The 17,247-nt window shown below is 40.8% G+C and overlaps 2 protein-coding genes and 1 long non-coding RNA gene across 4 annotated transcripts in view; 1 reads left to right on the top strand and 2 right to left on the bottom strand.

The window, feature by feature from the left end:
- Positions 1–145: 145 nt before the first annotated feature.
- Positions 146–9,234, bottom strand: kcnv2a (potassium channel, subfamily V, member 2a). The gene is made up of 8 exons (XM_038732970.1): positions 9,057–9,234; positions 7,939–8,117; positions 7,616–7,787; positions 5,546–5,737; positions 4,832–5,086; positions 4,609–4,725; positions 4,221–4,346; positions 146–1,117 (listed from the first exon to the last, which is right to left on the bottom strand). The coding sequence occupies exons 1-8, from the start codon at positions 9,228–9,230 to the stop codon at positions 839–841; spliced, it is 1,494 nt and encodes a 497-aa protein (XP_038588898.1). The 5' UTR covers positions 9,231–9,234; the 3' UTR covers positions 146–838.
- On the top strand, positions 5,032–6,576 carry LOC119913998. Its single transcript, XR_005446697.1, has 3 exons — positions 5,032–5,102; positions 5,350–5,411; positions 5,569–6,576. It is a non-coding gene; the product is annotated as an uncharacterized LOC119913998 (long non-coding RNA).
- Positions 9,235–13,332: 4,098 nt separating the features above from the next.
- vldlr (very low density lipoprotein receptor) overlaps positions 13,333–17,247 on the bottom strand; it is a 58,403-nt gene continuing 54,488 nt past the window's right edge. The window contains exons 18-20 of one of the 2 annotated variants that reach the window (XM_038733824.1): positions 15,625–15,702; positions 15,095–15,264; positions 13,333–14,515 (exon numbers count right to left, since the gene is read on the bottom strand). In XM_038733824.1, the coding sequence (XP_038589752.1) occupies positions 14,483–14,515; positions 15,095–15,264; positions 15,625–15,702 (281 nt within the window). In that variant the 3' untranslated portion in view covers positions 13,333–14,482. The remainder of the gene's footprint in view (positions 14,516–15,094; positions 15,265–15,624; positions 15,703–17,247) is intronic. The other variant, XM_038733825.1, reaches the window with a different exon arrangement.

Below are 17,247 nucleotides of genomic sequence, written 5' to 3'. Positions count from 1 at the left end.
AAAACTACTGAACCACCTTCACTCAGTGACACTGATGATTCAGTATAATCACTTCAGCTTAGGGATTCAGTGTTAAACATAACGTTCAAGAGCGATGACCCTGTGACTTCATTTACACACACACACTGAGGGGGAGCTGAACAGCTTTATGGCGACAAGATAAAGAGACATAGGTTTATTATTAGATGGAGGGAAACACATGGGACAGATAAACAGCTCTAATATCCACTGTCCAGATGTCAACTTATGATTTATTTCAGTCCTGTTGTCATTATCTCCTGGGTCCTGGATTACTTGTGAGCTTTAGAGACTTATGGATAGATGGCGGATGGAGCACGAGTACATAGTCAGTGACAATAATGTTACAGACAGCTTTGGAAAAATCTATGTCGATTAATAAGAGTAAATGGGTGAGTATATAACATTTTGGCAAATGAAAGAAACACATTTAACAACATGTATTTACACCACACCTGCACAGTTCAGAGGCAGAACAGGAACAAACAGACAGAGGGGATTGATAGATAAAGGATAATTAAATGTCCCTTCAGGAACAATAACAGTCCTGACCCTGGACGTGGAGTGACATTTTGAACTCAAAAGTGTTTTAACTGAGGTCCAGAGAGTTGGAGATTTCTTGGCAGGTTATTGGTTCAAACTGCCATGATTCCTGTCATGGTCCTATTAATGGTATGAAGGCCTGTACAGAATGTCCCTGGCTTATTTCCAGTCCCACTACTCCATAAAATGTCCGTCTCTGCTGTGTTGATCACATCCTGACTGCCACTCCTGCCTTTCAGACAAATCTTACCGTAGACTTGCAAATCTATAACCTGGCTCACTGCAGGTGGGCTGTCCTCGACTGAACGGTGTCCTCGCAGCACTCGGCAAACCTCTTTGCTGCCCTCCTGGCAAAGTGCACCTTCCCGCGCGCCTTGGTGACGGCGGTGTACTCGTGAGCCTTGAGCTTTGTGTAATAGTCGGAGAACTTGTTGTAGAGAACGGAGATGGGCATGCCGTTAAGGATGACGCCAAAGGAGATGCAGGCGAAGGCGAAGATTCGGCCCAAGTTGGTCTCAGGCAACATGTCGCCGTAGCCAACTGTGGAAATACTCACCTGAAGGATGAAGGAGACACCGAGGAAGAAAGGGTAAACCAGAAAATACTAAATATAAACCTGACAAAAAACAAAAAATTAGATGTTGAGGACATGATTGTTTCTGTATTCCAAATATAGACTTTAAAATTGATGTCAGCCTTACTCATACATTTACTTGTGGTAAGAGATTTCCTTTGGGGAGAGAAGAGTTTTTCCCCCACAAAGAGCTTTTTAAACTAATGTTTTTACGTATAAGTTGTTTCTCTAATTCACATTTCTCTCTCTCTCTCTCTCTCTCTCTCTCTCTCTCTCTCTCTCTCTCTCTCTCTCTCTTCTTCTTCTTCTTTATTAAAAACAACACGCTGTGACAGCATGGCTGTGTTGTTGATTTTGGTGAAACTGGATCATATTTTAGTCAGTTTCAGATAGATATCTTTAAAGAAACCGTTAACTGCTGCTAATTCTAGCTGCCATTAGTTAACTTAGCCATGCAGCTAGTAGCTATTGTTCATTCAATAGGTCAAAATTCTATAACTCTGCATCTGTTATCATTAATGATCACACTTCACAACATTTCACTCTCCAGCGGGGAACAATACAAGGATGTCCACTCTCTCAATTATTATTTGCCATTTTCATCAAAACCCTTGCAGCTGCCATTCACCAGAATGACTGTATTACATGTAAACAAACAAGATACTTTGACCACAAAATCATTTTATATGCAGACGACATACACTACTCAAAAAAATAAAGGGAACACTAAAACACATCCTAGATCTGAATGAATGAAATAATCTCATTAAATACTCCTTTCTTTACATAGTTGAATGTGCTGACAACAAAATCACACCTCCCTGACCTCCCTACAACGCCTGGGCATGCTCCTGATGAGGTGGAGGATGGTCTCCTGAGGGATCTCCTCCCAGACCTGGACTAAAGCATCCGCCAACTCCTGGACAGTCTGTGGTGCAATGTGGCGTTGGTGGATGGAGCGAGACATGATGTCCCAGGTCTGGGGAACGGGCGGGCCAGTCCATACCATCAATGCCTTCCTCTTGCAGGAACTGCTGACACACTCCAGCCACGTGAGGTCTAGCATTGTGTTGCATTAGGAGGAACCCAGGAACACCAGCATATGGTCTCACAAGGGGTCTGAGGATCTCCTCTCGGTACCTAATGGCAGTCAGGCTACCTCTGGCGAGCACATGGAGGGCTGTGCGGCCCCCCACAGAAATGCCACCCCACACCATTACTGACCCACCGCCAAACCGGTCATGCTGGAGGATGTTGCAGGCAGCAGAACGTTCTCCACGGCGTCTCCAGACTCTGTCACGTCTGTCACATGTGCTCAGTGTGAACCTGCTGTCATCTGTGAAGAGCACAGGGCGCCAGTGGCGAATTTGCCAATCTTGGTGTTCTCTGGCAAATGCCAAACGTCCTGCACAGTGTTGGGCTGTAAGCACTACCCCCACCTGTGGACGTCGGGCCCTCATACCACCCTCATGGAGTCTGTTTCTGACCGTTTGTGCAGACACATGCACATTTGTGGCCTGCTGGAGGTCATTTTGCAGGGCTCTGGCAGTGCTCCTCCTGCTCCTCCTTGCACAAAGGCGGAGGTAGCGGTCCTGCTGCTGGGTTGTTTCCCTCCTACGGCCTCCTCCACGTCTCCTGATGTACTGGCCTGTCTCCTGGTAGCGCCTCCATGCTCTGGACACTACGCTGACAGACACAGCAAACCTTCTTGCCACAGCTCGCATTGATGTGCCATCCTGGATGAGCTGCACTACCTGAGCCACTTGTGTGGGTTGCAGACTCCTTCTCATGCTACCACTAGAGTGAAAGCACCGCCAGCATTCAAAAGTGACCAAAACATCAGCCAGGAAGCATAGGAACTGAGAAGTGGTCTGTGGTCACCACCTGCAGAACCACTCCTTTATTGGGGGTGTCTTGCTAATTGCCTATAATTTCCACCTGTTGTCTATTCCATTTGCACAACAGCATGTGAAATTGATTGTCAATCAGTGTTGCTTCCTAAGTGGACAGTTTGATTTCACAGGAGTGTGATTGATTTGGAGTTACATTGTGTTGTTTAAGTGTTCCCTTTATTTTTTTGAGCAGTGTATTTTTATACTTACGAACCTCTCAGCACTCCTGCCAGAAGTCTTTAATCTCATATCTAAATATTTCAAAATTTCTCATTACTCCATAAACAAATCTATTCTACAATGTTACTATTAAAAGGGGAAGACTGGAAATGTAAATACTTCCTTTTGCAATAACAACGGGCAACATTAAATACCAAAGCAGCGTATAAGACTGGAACAACTTACTTATTTCATTAATTAGAAGAATTGCTGCATTCAGAATGACCATATTTTCCTAAATAAACTACACTTTTTTGATGACCCCAGTCTAACCAACTGGTTCAACCAACTGGATTCAATCATAAACAACTTTTTACCTGATACACCAAAGACCAAGAGTCACCTCAACTATCCACATTAAACAAAACAAGATACCATATAACACACTAGAGATGTTGTAGCTCTGTTTGGGTTCTCTTTCACTGGGTGAGACACAGTCCCAAATGTATTCCTTTCTATGCATCCCCTCCCAGTGGAAGAGACAGTCCCAAATGGGCTACAGAAGGTGTAGCTTTTCGGCATTCCCTCAGTGCAACTGTTGTACGGAACACCTCTGCAAGATGCAACCTAACCAGACAGTGGAGGCAGTATATCAGGGTGTAAAGGAATATCAACAGCAGACTACATGTGCAAAATCCTAAATACTCAAGGAATAAATTGGTGTTAGTCAGGGATGATTTGGTCCTGATCTGCGTCCTAGTGGATTTACTATTTCATCCTTCAGGGACACACAAAGAACCACAAGCAAGTACATGAACAATGCTGTTCACATCGCTTCATTTTGCGTCATTTGTCTGGCTGAAGGTGATATACATTTCAGTGATATACATTTAAGTTTTTAATATGCAAGTCACAGTGAACAGAGAATAAGTGGAGAACAGATAAAAAAAGCAAACTGACAGTTTGAATGTTGCATCTGTTTTTGTGTGTGTGTGTGTGTGTGTGTGTGTGTGTGTGTGTGTGTGTGGTCTCACAGCGGCCCACCACCATGCTTGCGGCATGGAGGTGAAGTTGGTGTTGTAAACGTCGTGCTCCACAGTGTACACCATGGCTGAAAACATGAAGATGCCCATGGCGATGAAGAGCAGTAGGCAGCCCACCTGCACACAAACAAAATCTTGTATTTCCTCCGTATGTTAATTTTATTTATTTTGCTTATAACTGCGAGTCATAGAAATCCTAGATATCTATCCAGATAGACCAAGCCCATTTGCAAAAAGCTCCTCCTACAAATTTGATCAAATTCTCTCTAGATCTAAAACATACTTTGAAGGACCCATGTATGGAAATACAAGTAAAAAGTTATTTCTCCCCCTTTTTTGGTCCTCCAATTGGCTTAGCTGACACAAGCTGTAGTCAGACCTGCTGGTAGCACTGTCTCAGTGTGAAGCCAAAGGCTCTGAGGCCTGTCGAGTGACGAGCCAGCTTCAGTATCCTGAAGATTCGCATCAGACGCATAATCCTTAGAACCTGACCCACCTACAGAAAACAAAAAAACAGAAGAACCAATAAATCAGGATGAAACAAATAAATCTAATCCTCATCTTATTCATCATCATCATCTCTCCCACCAGCCTCCTTATACCTTTCCAACACGAGCCACGGTCTCAATGTCCCCCGAGTGCAGATGCATGTCGTCGTCCTCGAAGCACTCCAGGACCATCTGCAGGTAGTGCGGCAGGATGGCGATCAGGTCGACGGTGTTCAGGACACTGCGTCCAAAACACATGAGGTCGGGGGTGGACACCAGGCGCAGCAGGTACTCCAGGGTGAAGAAGGTGATGCAGAACGTCTCAACATACTCGCCGTAGAATCTGCCACTGGGCTGGCCCGACGGCGTCTGGTAGAGAAAATAAGTAAATAAATAATGTGACATTCACAAGACTATTGTGTGATCAATCTTAGCTAATTGAAAGATTTACAGATAGTGTGTGACATGCCAGCTCATATATATGTACATATATATAATACATAACATATAAAAGCTGAATGTGTCTAAATGTTTGCTGTAATTCAATACCTTCCACATTACTTAATTTTAACATATACAAAAAACCCCCCAAACAATATAGTGATTTAAGTTCAACTACATCCTTTGTACAGAAACAGCTGTTCATCATCTTCAAACTGAATATTATCTCCTTGTTGACTTAAAGGTAAATAAGGTAAAGCCACTTACACCAGAGTTCACCAGAAACTGTATTGTTCTCTCTTCAACACACACACACCAATGCAACAGATGAAAGAATGTAAATAAATAATCTTCTCATAACGTTCCTCTTCTCTCTCACACACACACCTTGTACTGCATCTCATCCACAGTGTTGAGCGTCATGGCGACCAGCGAGACCAGCACAAGTATGGAGGAGGCGACCCCCATCAGCTTGGCAGAGACCGAGGAGAACGGTTTCTCCATCAGGTTCCAGATTTTCCTTCGGGTTGGTCCGAAGGCCATGCCGTGAAATACCGCCTCGTTCTCCTCCATCTCCACCTAGAGGACACGAGACAGAAATATGGTTACAGAATGGAAACAAGAAAAAAAGTTTCATTGCAATACATTTAAAAACAGTCCAAATATGGCCTAATGTTGAAATTAAATGTTGAATTTTTTTCCCTAGACTATCTAAGGATAAAAACAGAAACAAAACAGATTACTCATTAAGTGTAAAATAAAAGAGCACATAAAAACTATGTATGTATATAAGTAATGTGTAAATTAAAGGTTTAAAAAAACTAATTTAAACGAGGACAAAGCGAAACAAGCAAGCAAACAAAATGTCACGAAAACACAACTGGTCCAACAAACTGCATCAGAGTGGGACCTCTGTGATGGCAACATCTGTCTCAGCCTGTGCCAAGAAAAAGCTTATTCTCCACTCTCCATCTGTCGAGACGGCAGAGCGGAGAGCTGATATATAATGTAGGTCAGACAGACTCAGAGTCAGCCAGCAGTTTACTGACTAAAATCTCACAGGTAAAAATAAAAACTGCTGAGCTGATAAAGCTACTCAGTGATGACTTCTTGACATTTTTATTTGCAGCATTTACATATGGAGCCTGGAGGGGGGGAATGTAATAATTAGTGCACACAAAATACTAAGTCAATACATAGTTCATAGGGACTAGTTCCAACTGGGTCATGTTACTTTTGTTCTTACTCTGTAATGGATGTGATTTGAAATGTCGTGAAGTGCAATAAGAATGAAAATTCTATATACAAAATATCAAGAAGTACACACACTAAATGCTAACATCAGCATTGTGCTAACTCACAATGACCTGCTAATATGCTAATGTTTTCAGCGGTGTATAAAGACCCTTTATAATGAATCGTTGTGTTTTTATTACCTTAGAATGAGACATTTCTATCTACATACACTACGGGTCTTCTTACTTTGTCACTCTGTTGGATACGTACTAAGAAGTAGTATTAGTAATAGTCTACTCTGGTTTATTAGAAGTAAGAAGAGAAGTGAAATTTGGACAAAAAACGACAGAGTGTGTCGGACACCGTAGCTTCTCCTGCACGCTTGGAAAGGAAGTGCTTAGCGCTGACTGATGGTGCATACATGTGGTGTCGGAATAATCAGAATTCTTTCTCCCTCCTTCAATCTTTATTGCAAAAAGAGAAATAAAGTGTACATGGGACATAAAGTATTACAGAAAAGTATACAAATTTACAACAATATATATAAAGACACAAATAATAAAAACTTTGCCAGGCTAGTCTATAATATAAATATATTACAAGAGGCCAAAGTTTTCACAGCCTTTTTATTGTTGGATTAGGAAATTAAATTGATGTAAGATATCGTTGATGTCTGCATGTTGTCTATACGCTCTGATAATGCAAATCCAACACATCTTTGTAGTAACGTTCATGTTGATTCCACATTACTACTTAAGAGCACATGTACACACGAAAGTCAGAAGAACGACTTTACAACTCGAGAAATGGGACCATCTGAGGAACACGTGAATGCGCCGTGAGAGCCGTTGGTTGCAATTCGCAACCCTCACCACTAGATGCCACTAAAACTTACACACTGAACCTTTAACGACACAACAACTGATCGGTGGTGAACAAACACTGTGTTTCAGATGCCACTAGCTGTCTATTGGCTAATAATGTCACACAAAGTCTAATTATCTCGGTTCTCTCATGGGGAAAAGACCATTGACCAGAACACCACTAGAGGCTCTGCTGACAAATCTGGGCATGTCGACACTGATTCAGAAATCTGGAGCTACAGGTAGGCCTACATGAGTCTCTACCCCACTTACATTTATTCATTTAGCTGACGCTTTTATCCAAAGCGACTTACAATTGCTATATATGTCGCCTATAAAATGCACAATGCGAGCCTACCTCTGCTATCAGCTGTCTCTGTATTTTCAGTTGCTCGTTCAGCTCGTCCTGCCTCTCTTCAAAGGAGATGCGGCAGCAGCGTTGACTATTTCTGATTCTAACACCCCAGTAGTTTATCTCCTCAAGGAAGTTGCGCGGACACAGCTCATCTTTGATACACAACACTCCGGTTCTGATGGAGAGGACAGAGAGTAGAATGGGGTCCACAATTATTTAAAGTGGTCATATAAAGATGAGGGAAACTCACTGTGTGTGTGTACACAAGTCCATTAAGTGTTTGCCCAATTTTATAATCTTTTATCTTACAATGAACTTTATTTTACCTGTAAAAGTTGAAGATGTTGTGGAAGATTTTAGGGTCCCGGTCAAAGAAGAACTCGTTTCTCTGGACGATGTAGTCGTCGCACAGGTCCAACTTCCTGCTGTGGTTTGTGTATGTGGCCAGCCGGCCAATCCTTGTCTTGGGATACCTGGCAGCTAACATGTAGGACAAGTGGTACACCTGGAAAAGAGGAAAAAGTGAAAGTGATCAAAGTGAAATATTACATTTGAAAAAGAAGAGAAGAAAGATAATTTGAATGTGCCTGAAAAATGTGAAACTACACATTTAATTACTGACCAGATTATCTGTGTCTGTTCAGATGTCATTAACCTGCACAAACTACAGAATAACTTGACTAGATTCATAAAAATCAAACATAGGTTATTTGACTAGAAGCCAAATTCATTATTTATAAATTTGTTCATAATTCTTCCTGTTAAGTAATTTGACAGTATACAAAATGTCAAAAATTGCCATTCACAATTTCTCAGAGCCCAAGGTTTGCTTGCTTTGTCCGATCCGATAAATGTATTCAATTTACAATAATACAATGACAAATTAATTCACCTTTAAATTGCAAAGAAAACAGCAGCTATAGAAATAAAATAAACTGTTGCTGTAGCACACAATGCCAGCAGGTGGCACAAGAAATAAAATGACAGTAGCTATTTCTGTCTTTGCCTGTAGGAAGCCAAGTACAAATGACATGCATACAATCACTGACTGAGGCGTAACGCAATGCTGCCGGGCTCAGTGGACTAAGTAGGTACCCTCAGTAGGGTAAGACTAACATAATTAGCTTGCTATCTACTCACATCTTGGCTAGCTAACGTTAACTTTGCTGTCCAATTAAAACTATGGTCCTTGAACTGCGGTTGCGGTGTTAATGGTGCGGTCCTAAAATTCAGCCTCCTCTATTGGTGCTGCTTTTCATTCCCACAGGTGTTGCAGGTTCACAGGTCTAGAACAGCGCCCCCTAGGGGAGAATCTGCAGCCTGCTAAATGTGAATGAGTATGTTTGTGAGTGAGTTGCCATCTAGTGCAATGAGGTAATTCCTGTCTTATAAAGTAAGTGATTAACATATCCAGTCAAGCAGTTTGCTGTAGAAGTGAAGTTACCGTTCCACCAACGTTGATGTTGAGAGTGAAGTGTTTGGTTGGAGAGCGCTGCAGGCGGGAGGGAGACACCAGGAATTGTTCTTCCTCTTCCTCATCTCCATACTCAGCATAAAGATCGTAGATGTCTCTACCCAGATCCTTCACAAATAAAAAGAATGTTGATGAATTCAGCATTTCAAGCGCATACTCAAGTTGAATGAGACAATAAAAAGAAATAAAAGTGAGAAATGGAAAAAACTGGGTGTGAAATGGAAAAAATTGGAGTAATAATATAAGAATACAAAGAAAACCAGACGAAAAAACAACAAAGAGACTCAAATAAATTTAAATTCCATATTGTAGATGCATCTGCAGGCATCCCGTTTCTATTTTATGGCAGCTGATTTATTTGAAAAGAAAAAAACAGATAAATCTGTTGACAGAATTGTTTAATATACAATTGTTTTATTAATTGCTTCTCACATAGGTAAATTTGCTTTTTCTGTTTTATCTCATTGCAAATTGAATGTATTTGGGTTCTGAATGTTGGTCAGACAAGCAATTTGAGCATGTCAGGCTCTGGGACATTAATCCAAAATGAAAATAATTAATTAACATCTAACCAATAAACAGTAAAAATGTGTTGACTTTGATACAGAGTTTTGTGAAAAGCTTTCTTTGATTTATCCATTCACCCATCAATAATTAGGGCCGGGCAATGAAACAATAATCATTAATATCGCATATAGTTTTCTATAATAACAAATGTTCAATAAAGGTTTGATTTAATTTGCATTGTGAACAAATTAGCAGTTCATTTTAATTTAAAACTATTAATTAATAATTATTATTTTATTTTGTTGACGAAAAAGGATTAAAAAAAGATTTTCTCATAATTGTGTTGAATGTTTTACCTCAGATATGTTAAGGGATCCATTGTTTGGCATCCTGTGTTTGTTCTGACCATAAAGAATAGTTTAAAACCACAATTAACCATCTGGTTTCTTCAACTTTCACTCAGGAAATCAGCCTTTAAACTTCAAAGAAATAATGAAAGGACATAGCCTATATTGTGATAATTATCAATATAGAAAGATTTTTTTTATTTTATTGCTATAACATTTTTGGCCAAATGCCCAGCCCTATTAATAAATACATTGTGTTTTGAACATTTTCCTCTGAGGATTAAAAATGTTAATCTATTCTAGTAAAATCCACTGGACTGACAGGGACAGTTCTCTCAGATTTGAAAACTAAATCCTGTAAATTAGAAAAACTAGAACATATGGAGAAAAAAAACATGAATAACTGAAGTCTCTGACCTGCATAGAGTTCCATGGCTTAATACACGTGTTGGTGAAGTCCAGACAGTCAGCCGGTTCTTTGATGGCTTGAGTCCGGCTGCCGGGCTTGTAGCTGGGGAACAAACTCCTGCTACGGGCTCTGAGGTGGGTCAGCATAGTCGCCGCTAAATGTGAATGTGTTTAAACCTAAAAATCGATTAACCTGCAAGGAGAGACATCCTGGAAACTCTAACACCATATGCCTCTCAAACATACACACACCAATGAGTAAACATGCATGTAAAGATTTTTCACACAAATTCAGGAAGAAATCAACATCCACACAGCTGACACATACACCAACACACACAGCTGTAAAAGAAGAGATGCACACACAGAGTGATGAGGTATGCAGCTGACTGAGATGATCTGTGTGCTTAAAGTTTTAAACACTATTATCCTCTTATCCATCCATCTCTCTCTCTCTCTCTCTCTCTCTCTCTCTCTCCTCCCACTTACTGCAACATCTAACTTTACAAATCTGGGTTTGGATGGCACAGATTAAAGGCAATCCCAAATGAATACAAAGACATTGTGTTTAATAATATCTATGTTTTTTTCATTCAGGGCATTGCAGACAGGTGACGACAGAGGATCAAGACTTACTCCACAGCCAGCGCAGTGCATCTCCACAGTAATAAGGAGACATCATCTAGGGTCCTTGAAAATACGCACAGAATGTCATAGCAAATTATCCATTTGTGGAGATATTTAAGTCCAGAATGAGGTGGACCGACCTTGCCATCACTAGAGACAGGCACCTGCAAGGCTACAAAAGTTACTCACTCATAGCCTCACTAAAGGTGTTCTGATTGTCCTTAATTTCAGTTTGTACATATTCTGAGTTTCAAGTAACGGAACACATTTGGTGAATCATCATGTTATGGTTAGGTTAAATTACTAAATTTAAGGTCAAGGTAAATTATTTGCGCTAACGTCAAGTTAAGATCTTTGTCATGGTATCATTCACATTAAAGTGAAAACCGGCTTTGTTGAGTGCATGGGTTTGTAACTAAAAGAATTAAAGAAAACATTAATATTTCTTTCCTATAATGGATAGATTATCTTATATTCTATATGGTTTAGGTAAAACAATACTGCAAAGTGTGCAAGGCACCTGCTGTGAAATGTACACAACATAATTACCATTTAAAGACTGTGTTGGGGTTTGGGAACAGGGGGAGCCGCTTTATTTGGGTTAATTTGGTTTAATTCCATGTTGTCAATGTCAAAAGAAGTGATGTCAAAATTTGTTGTTCAATGAACAATTTAGATTTGCAGGCAGACAGCCCCTGAGTCCTGTATATGTAACAGATCTCTGCCTTAATCTAAGTGTGTTTGACGTATTTTGTCCCGCTGATATCTCAAGCAGTCAGATAGGTTGGGATTAATCCTTACTGCAGTTCAACAGGGATAATGACTGGATGGAGCCGGACTCATTCTAAATGAAACGACTTAACGGCTCTGCCACAGTCTCAACCCACTTCCTTTACTTCACGAACATGTTTCCTCCTGTTGGACCCTCGACACATTCCTAACACACACACACACACACGTACTTCTTTATAACATAACATTTAGTCCCTGGGCTTGGAAAGGATAACAAGTCATTCCAAGTCAAAAGTCCAAGTAATGTCACAAGTCACTGGAGTATGGGGTTGAGGTCAGGGCTCTGATGGCCAGCAAAGATCTTCCTAATTAAACCAAAAAAAAACACATTTACATTGACCTAGCTTTGTGCACAGGGTTATTTAGTGGTGGAAGGTAAGTAAGTGTACTTCCCTTAAATGTCTCTTTTTACTTGTACTTCACTATGAGTAAAATATTGTCTCTTTTACTTGACAAACTACAGCAACTGAATTGTTACTTTTCAGATTAAGATTTTAAATACCAAACAACTGATAATCTTACACTATTGGCAGCTGGAGCTCAGGGCGTGGAACAGGGTTGCCCACTAATCGGAAGATGATGTTCGATCCTTCAGTCTGCATGTCGAAGCGCCCTTGGTCAAGATACTGAATCCAAATTGCTCCCAATGGCTGTCTCATCCCTTTGTGAATGATTTCTGAACAGTTGGCTTCTAACCTTAGCCTCTACCATCAGTGTGTGAGAATGTATGTGAATGTGAAAGTGTCAAAGTACTTTGAGTGGTTGGAAGACTAGAAAGGCGCTATTCAAGTACAGACCATTTACAATTTTAAATATTAAATGTGGTTCTTCAAGCTCATTTTGCATGTGACCCCTCAAAGGAAATATTTGAGTTTCCAGAGACACTTCCCCTCTAAACGTCTGAGATGGCTTTAATTTCTGTTCAAATGTTAAATGTGACAATGAAAACAGATGTGTCGCAGAACTTTGGTTTTCTTTTCTCTCCCATTTATGATCTCATGACCGCTTATATTGAGATTTATATTGCAACCCTTTGGAGGAGCTGGATCGCCAGTTTGGAAACCACTGGAAGAAATGACCATAGATATAAAAGACAGTAAAATGCTACTTAGACACTGATGCATCAGCATTAATGATGTAACCACGCAATATAAAAATGGTATCTGTTACAAGGGCTCCGTCTTGTAGAAAATGTATTTTTCATACTTTGCATTTTGCTGAGAATACTTCTGTACTTTTACTTGAGTAGATTAATGCAGGACTCTTACATGTAATGTGGTATTTTTGAGATTGTTATAGAGGTACTTTCACTTGAGTAAAGGATCTGAGCACATCTTCCACCAAAGGGAGCTTTGTCATGTTGAAGTTAGAAGCACATAACTGTCCAAAATATCACTGTATCGTGCGACATTAAGATTTCCCTATATTGGAGCTAAGGGGTCCAAACCATGAACAGCCCAAGACTAAAGCTACACTAGTATGTAGACACACCTAATCACACCTATTGGCCATCTCTTTACATACGCATATGGATGAATGACAGCAAAGACAGGACACCATGTTTTGAACAACGTTGTGGATTAGGTTTTAATTCTCAAGTGATTTGCAAATCAGTTTCGTCACAGATACAGAGCTTTAAGTTGTAATAGTGTCCCCCCATCACTGTACAAGGCTAGAAAAAGTTCACGGCGACAGCACACAAACATACAAAATAGTTTTACCAAATTCAGTTGTTTTTTTTGGAAACTTTTTCAACTTTCTTTCTTGTTAAATACATCTGAGCTCCAACCCCGGTACGATATCCAACCATAGCAAAAAATTGAATTCAAGTCAAATGTATACAATCTTATTTACACAAGGAACATTTGTCAAAGTGCATTGAGGAGAGTCCTGATTGACTGTTATGTCTTTGAGGGATGATGGGTAAATCTATACAATTGTTTTACAAATGCTGTAACCATGGTGATCCTTACACAGCTTTTATAATAAACAACAACAACAATAATTAACACTGAAATAATATATAATAAAAATGAAGAAAACTTACATCTTAGATATTACTGCCAAAACATGATGGTAAATAAATACACACATCTGAGCCTGTTGGATCAGAACGGGCAAGGAATAAACTTGGGACCAAGTTTCCGTCACTCTTAAATTACTTTACTGCTCTCCACTCTGAATATGGTCAAAAAGGAGTCTTGCGGTCTTTAACACGTGTCAAGTCAGGTACTGACAGCTGAGATCCAGTTTTAAATCCTGTCCAGCAGAGTTGTTTGGTTAGAGAAGAGTATCCTCTTGTTAGTTCTCCAGTTCAGTGTGAACACAGAAAGCCCCCTACGAGGTGTTTGTCTCACCTGCAGCTGTGAGAAAAAGATGGCATCGGACTCCTTTTAAGAGGACGGAGCAAAAAAAACAAAAAACAGAACAAGGTGTCCAATTCTTGAAAATAATGAGGACCAAAACGACAAAACAAATCTTTAACACTTCATTTTGGAGTGACACTTGACACTTATTTTATTGTAGTATTCACATAATAAATAACATTTCTTCCGGTCATCCTCTCCACAGATAATGACATAATGCACTTCAGGAGGCATGTGGTCGTACGGTTAAGGGCTGCTGCTGCTGCTACGGACTACCGTCGGCATGGGAACGAGGAGGCGCCTCGTAATGCTACGGGTTGCCGTAAAAGCAGAATAACCAGGACGATCATCATAAATCGTCATCTGTGCTCACTATCGAAATCTGGAGACAGAGAGAGGGAGGGGAGGAGAGAGAAGGAATTGGCTTAATGTGTTATCTGGACAAAGGGAAAACAGCTACAAACACAACACCAAGTTCATTGAGTTACACACGTTGCATCTCATTTGTTCAGTTTGCAAACAAAGGAAAAAGGAAATTAAAACTTTAATTCTGGGAGATGGGCACAGTGCAGCTTTTTTACTTTGTCTGAACCAACATTTCGGCTACAGCTATGAGGGTGACGGCAAAGGTTTGTGTCCATCTTGTGTCTCTGGCTGGGCTTAGGTTAATCTGTCTACAGAGAGATGTGCTCTGTCAACAGCCAACAATGCACTAAGGATTACTGAAGGCCGAAGGCCAAAGGCCACAGTGAGAGCAGAGGTCATTAACATGCAGCTCCATCCTCTCTGTCAGGACCACATTATTTAAGCTGCACGGCTGCTCAGAAACTCTGCAGCACCAGTTGCTTTGACTTAGTCAAAGTGCTCTAAAGGTGCTGGATGTAGCATTTTGTGGATACCAGTTTACTTATTCTGTACTGAATTACAGTACATCTGATCCCAAGGTTGGTTGTTTACTCACCGCTGGGTAGGTGTGTCCTACGTTGGCGCTGTGCCGGGTGATGTCGATGTTGAGGTCTTCTTCTGTGGTCTTCAGGTAGACCGGGTTGTCAAAGTTCATGCTCTTCTGGTTTTTCAGCTGCCAGTTTCTCCACATCAGGTAGCCGCCCGCTGCAGCCATCGCCAGCAGCACTGAGCAGACAAACCGACACAAAGAGTCAGATAATTAATAATTCAGAAACTTTGAACCACCTGTTTTTTGCACTCATTTTTGCTTCATTCACGCTTCTTCCAAATATATTTGGTCACATCAAACCACAACATTTGCGTGGTGGCTGTGTCTTGTGAAGTGAACACAGACGCATATCCTTAACACATCAGGGTCCTAGAGATACTTTTTCCAGTGAGAAGGGAAGAGAATTCCTACTCAACTGTGCAAATTAAAGATTTACATTAGACAGATATTACTAATTCCAGGTAATCAAGCCATGGCTTATACCCCCATCGGACTTCCTTTGTGCATGGGTTTGTGGGTGCATGCGTGCAACTCACAGACAGGCAGTATGGCCCAGGCAGCAGCAGACCCTCTGGCTGTGGAGTCCACCTGGATGGACGTGCTCACGTTGGCTTCTGAAAGACAAAACAAACCACAGGTTAACACACGCTGCCAACTGCAAACAACAGATGTCCGCTTGTTCAGTTTGAAAAAAAGCCTACTTAAATTTAACATGTTAAAAAGGAAGAAAGTTTAGTGAAAAGTTGACTGACACAGGCCTTTTAATGGACTGAGCGGCATGGAGAACTGGGCCAGGAGTGGAGTGGGGTCAGATGATATCTACTGTGAGTGCCTTTAAACATTACTACTGAAGTGCTGATGGAAAACGCCTCCAATACTTTGAGCGCCACAGGGATCAGAAGCAATCACAAGTCCAGCTGAATTTTAAATGCCCCATTTTTGGACTCACCATGAACAGACAACCACCAAATAAAAAAAAGTTAATCTGCTACAAGGTCATTTCTATCAAGAGGTGAACATGACTCAGATTCTACTGCACGTGGGGACAATGGGAAAAGGATACAGACAGCTGCCAATCAACAAGACTTGCCACTTTCAAATGCTTCTGTGTTATGGGGTTCCTACCAGTGAAGAGAACCAGTCTGCTCCACACTTGAAGCTTAAATGAAATATTTATGTTCAGCAAAAAAAAGAAAAAAAAAGTCAAAATCTGCTGTTCTGACTTTGTACTGTTGTCCTGCGTTTGCCCTGTAACAATGTCAAAGGTTTTGCTAAATCTCAATGATTTGAATGAAAATGGTGACAAATATAAAAGCTATCAGCACATTTAGTCCAGAAAAAAATTCAGTCAAACTTCAGATGCGGTAAATCTGTCTTCACACGCTGCCATGACTCTGAAGTTGAGGATTCGACCGTTTGGCCTTTCTAAAGCTAAACGTTTACTTTGTTACAGCACTGTAAGAATTGTGTTACTTTTTTCCTCCCTGGGTCAACATCATCTGGTCTCAGGCTGGAGTGTTTTGGTGTCAGCGACGAGTGAGTGACATGACTGGCAAACAGCTCGGCTGAAAGCAGCAACAGAGACTTCAGGACAAAGAGACAAAAACCAGGGTTTGTTAGCTCGTGTTCGCCCTGCCAGCCCATCTGCTCTGCTGCCAAATGACATGGTGACGTCATCAATATGCCTCTCAGCCACAGAATGAGTAACACAGAGCAGCTTACTGGCTAAAACTCCAACAACGTCAACAACAGTTTATTAAAAACTGCATCATAAGTTCTGCCCAGTTCAATACATTTTAAACTCTTACATCGAAGGCAAACCGTTTTAAAATGCATCTCTTTTCTGCTTGTTGTTGTGAAAATTCTTCAGCGCAGATCAACTCTTTTCTAAGAACAATGTCTCAGGAAAACTCTGCATGTCTTACATAGCATTGTTTATTGAAACCTGGCCAGGGGACTGGTAACAGACAGACTGTAGTTGCACCAGATCTGATGATTGCATCCTGAGCCACAATATTTATCCCTTTAATATCCCATATTGTCCATGGTGTGCTCCATCCAAGGTTATCCTTATCCGACCTAATTACATACATACTTCTACCGCTTGCTAGACTTGAATCCCTTACCTAAGCTACACTGGAAGCGGAGGGCACATGCAT

The sequence above is a fragment of the Micropterus salmoides genome, unplaced genomic scaffold (assembly GCF_014851395.1).
Source record: "Micropterus salmoides isolate LMB-PRFRI ecotype aquatic unplaced genomic scaffold, ASM1485139v1 Ms_hic_scaffold_20, whole genome shotgun sequence".
Lineage (NCBI taxonomy): Eukaryota > Metazoa > Chordata > Actinopteri > Centrarchiformes > Centrarchidae > Micropterus > Micropterus salmoides.
Note: the sequence above shows the minus strand (reverse complement) of the source record. Positions and strands in the feature narration are given on the sequence as shown.

Excerpts from the sequence above, each read along its gene's own strand:
- kcnv2a (XM_038732970.1), bottom strand. The coding sequence starts at position 9,230 with ATGCTGAATTCATCAACATTCTTTTTATTTGTGAAGGATCTGGGTAGA. Across the intron at positions 5,738-7,615 it reads AGAGACAGCTGATAGCAGAG|GTGGAGATGGAGGAGAACGA; the intron begins GTAGGCTCGCAT and ends CGTGTCCTCTAG. Across the intron at positions 5,087-5,545 it reads TGGATGAGATGCAGTACAAG|ACGCCGTCGGGCCAGCCCAG; the intron begins GTGTGTGTGTGA and ends TTTCTCTACCAG.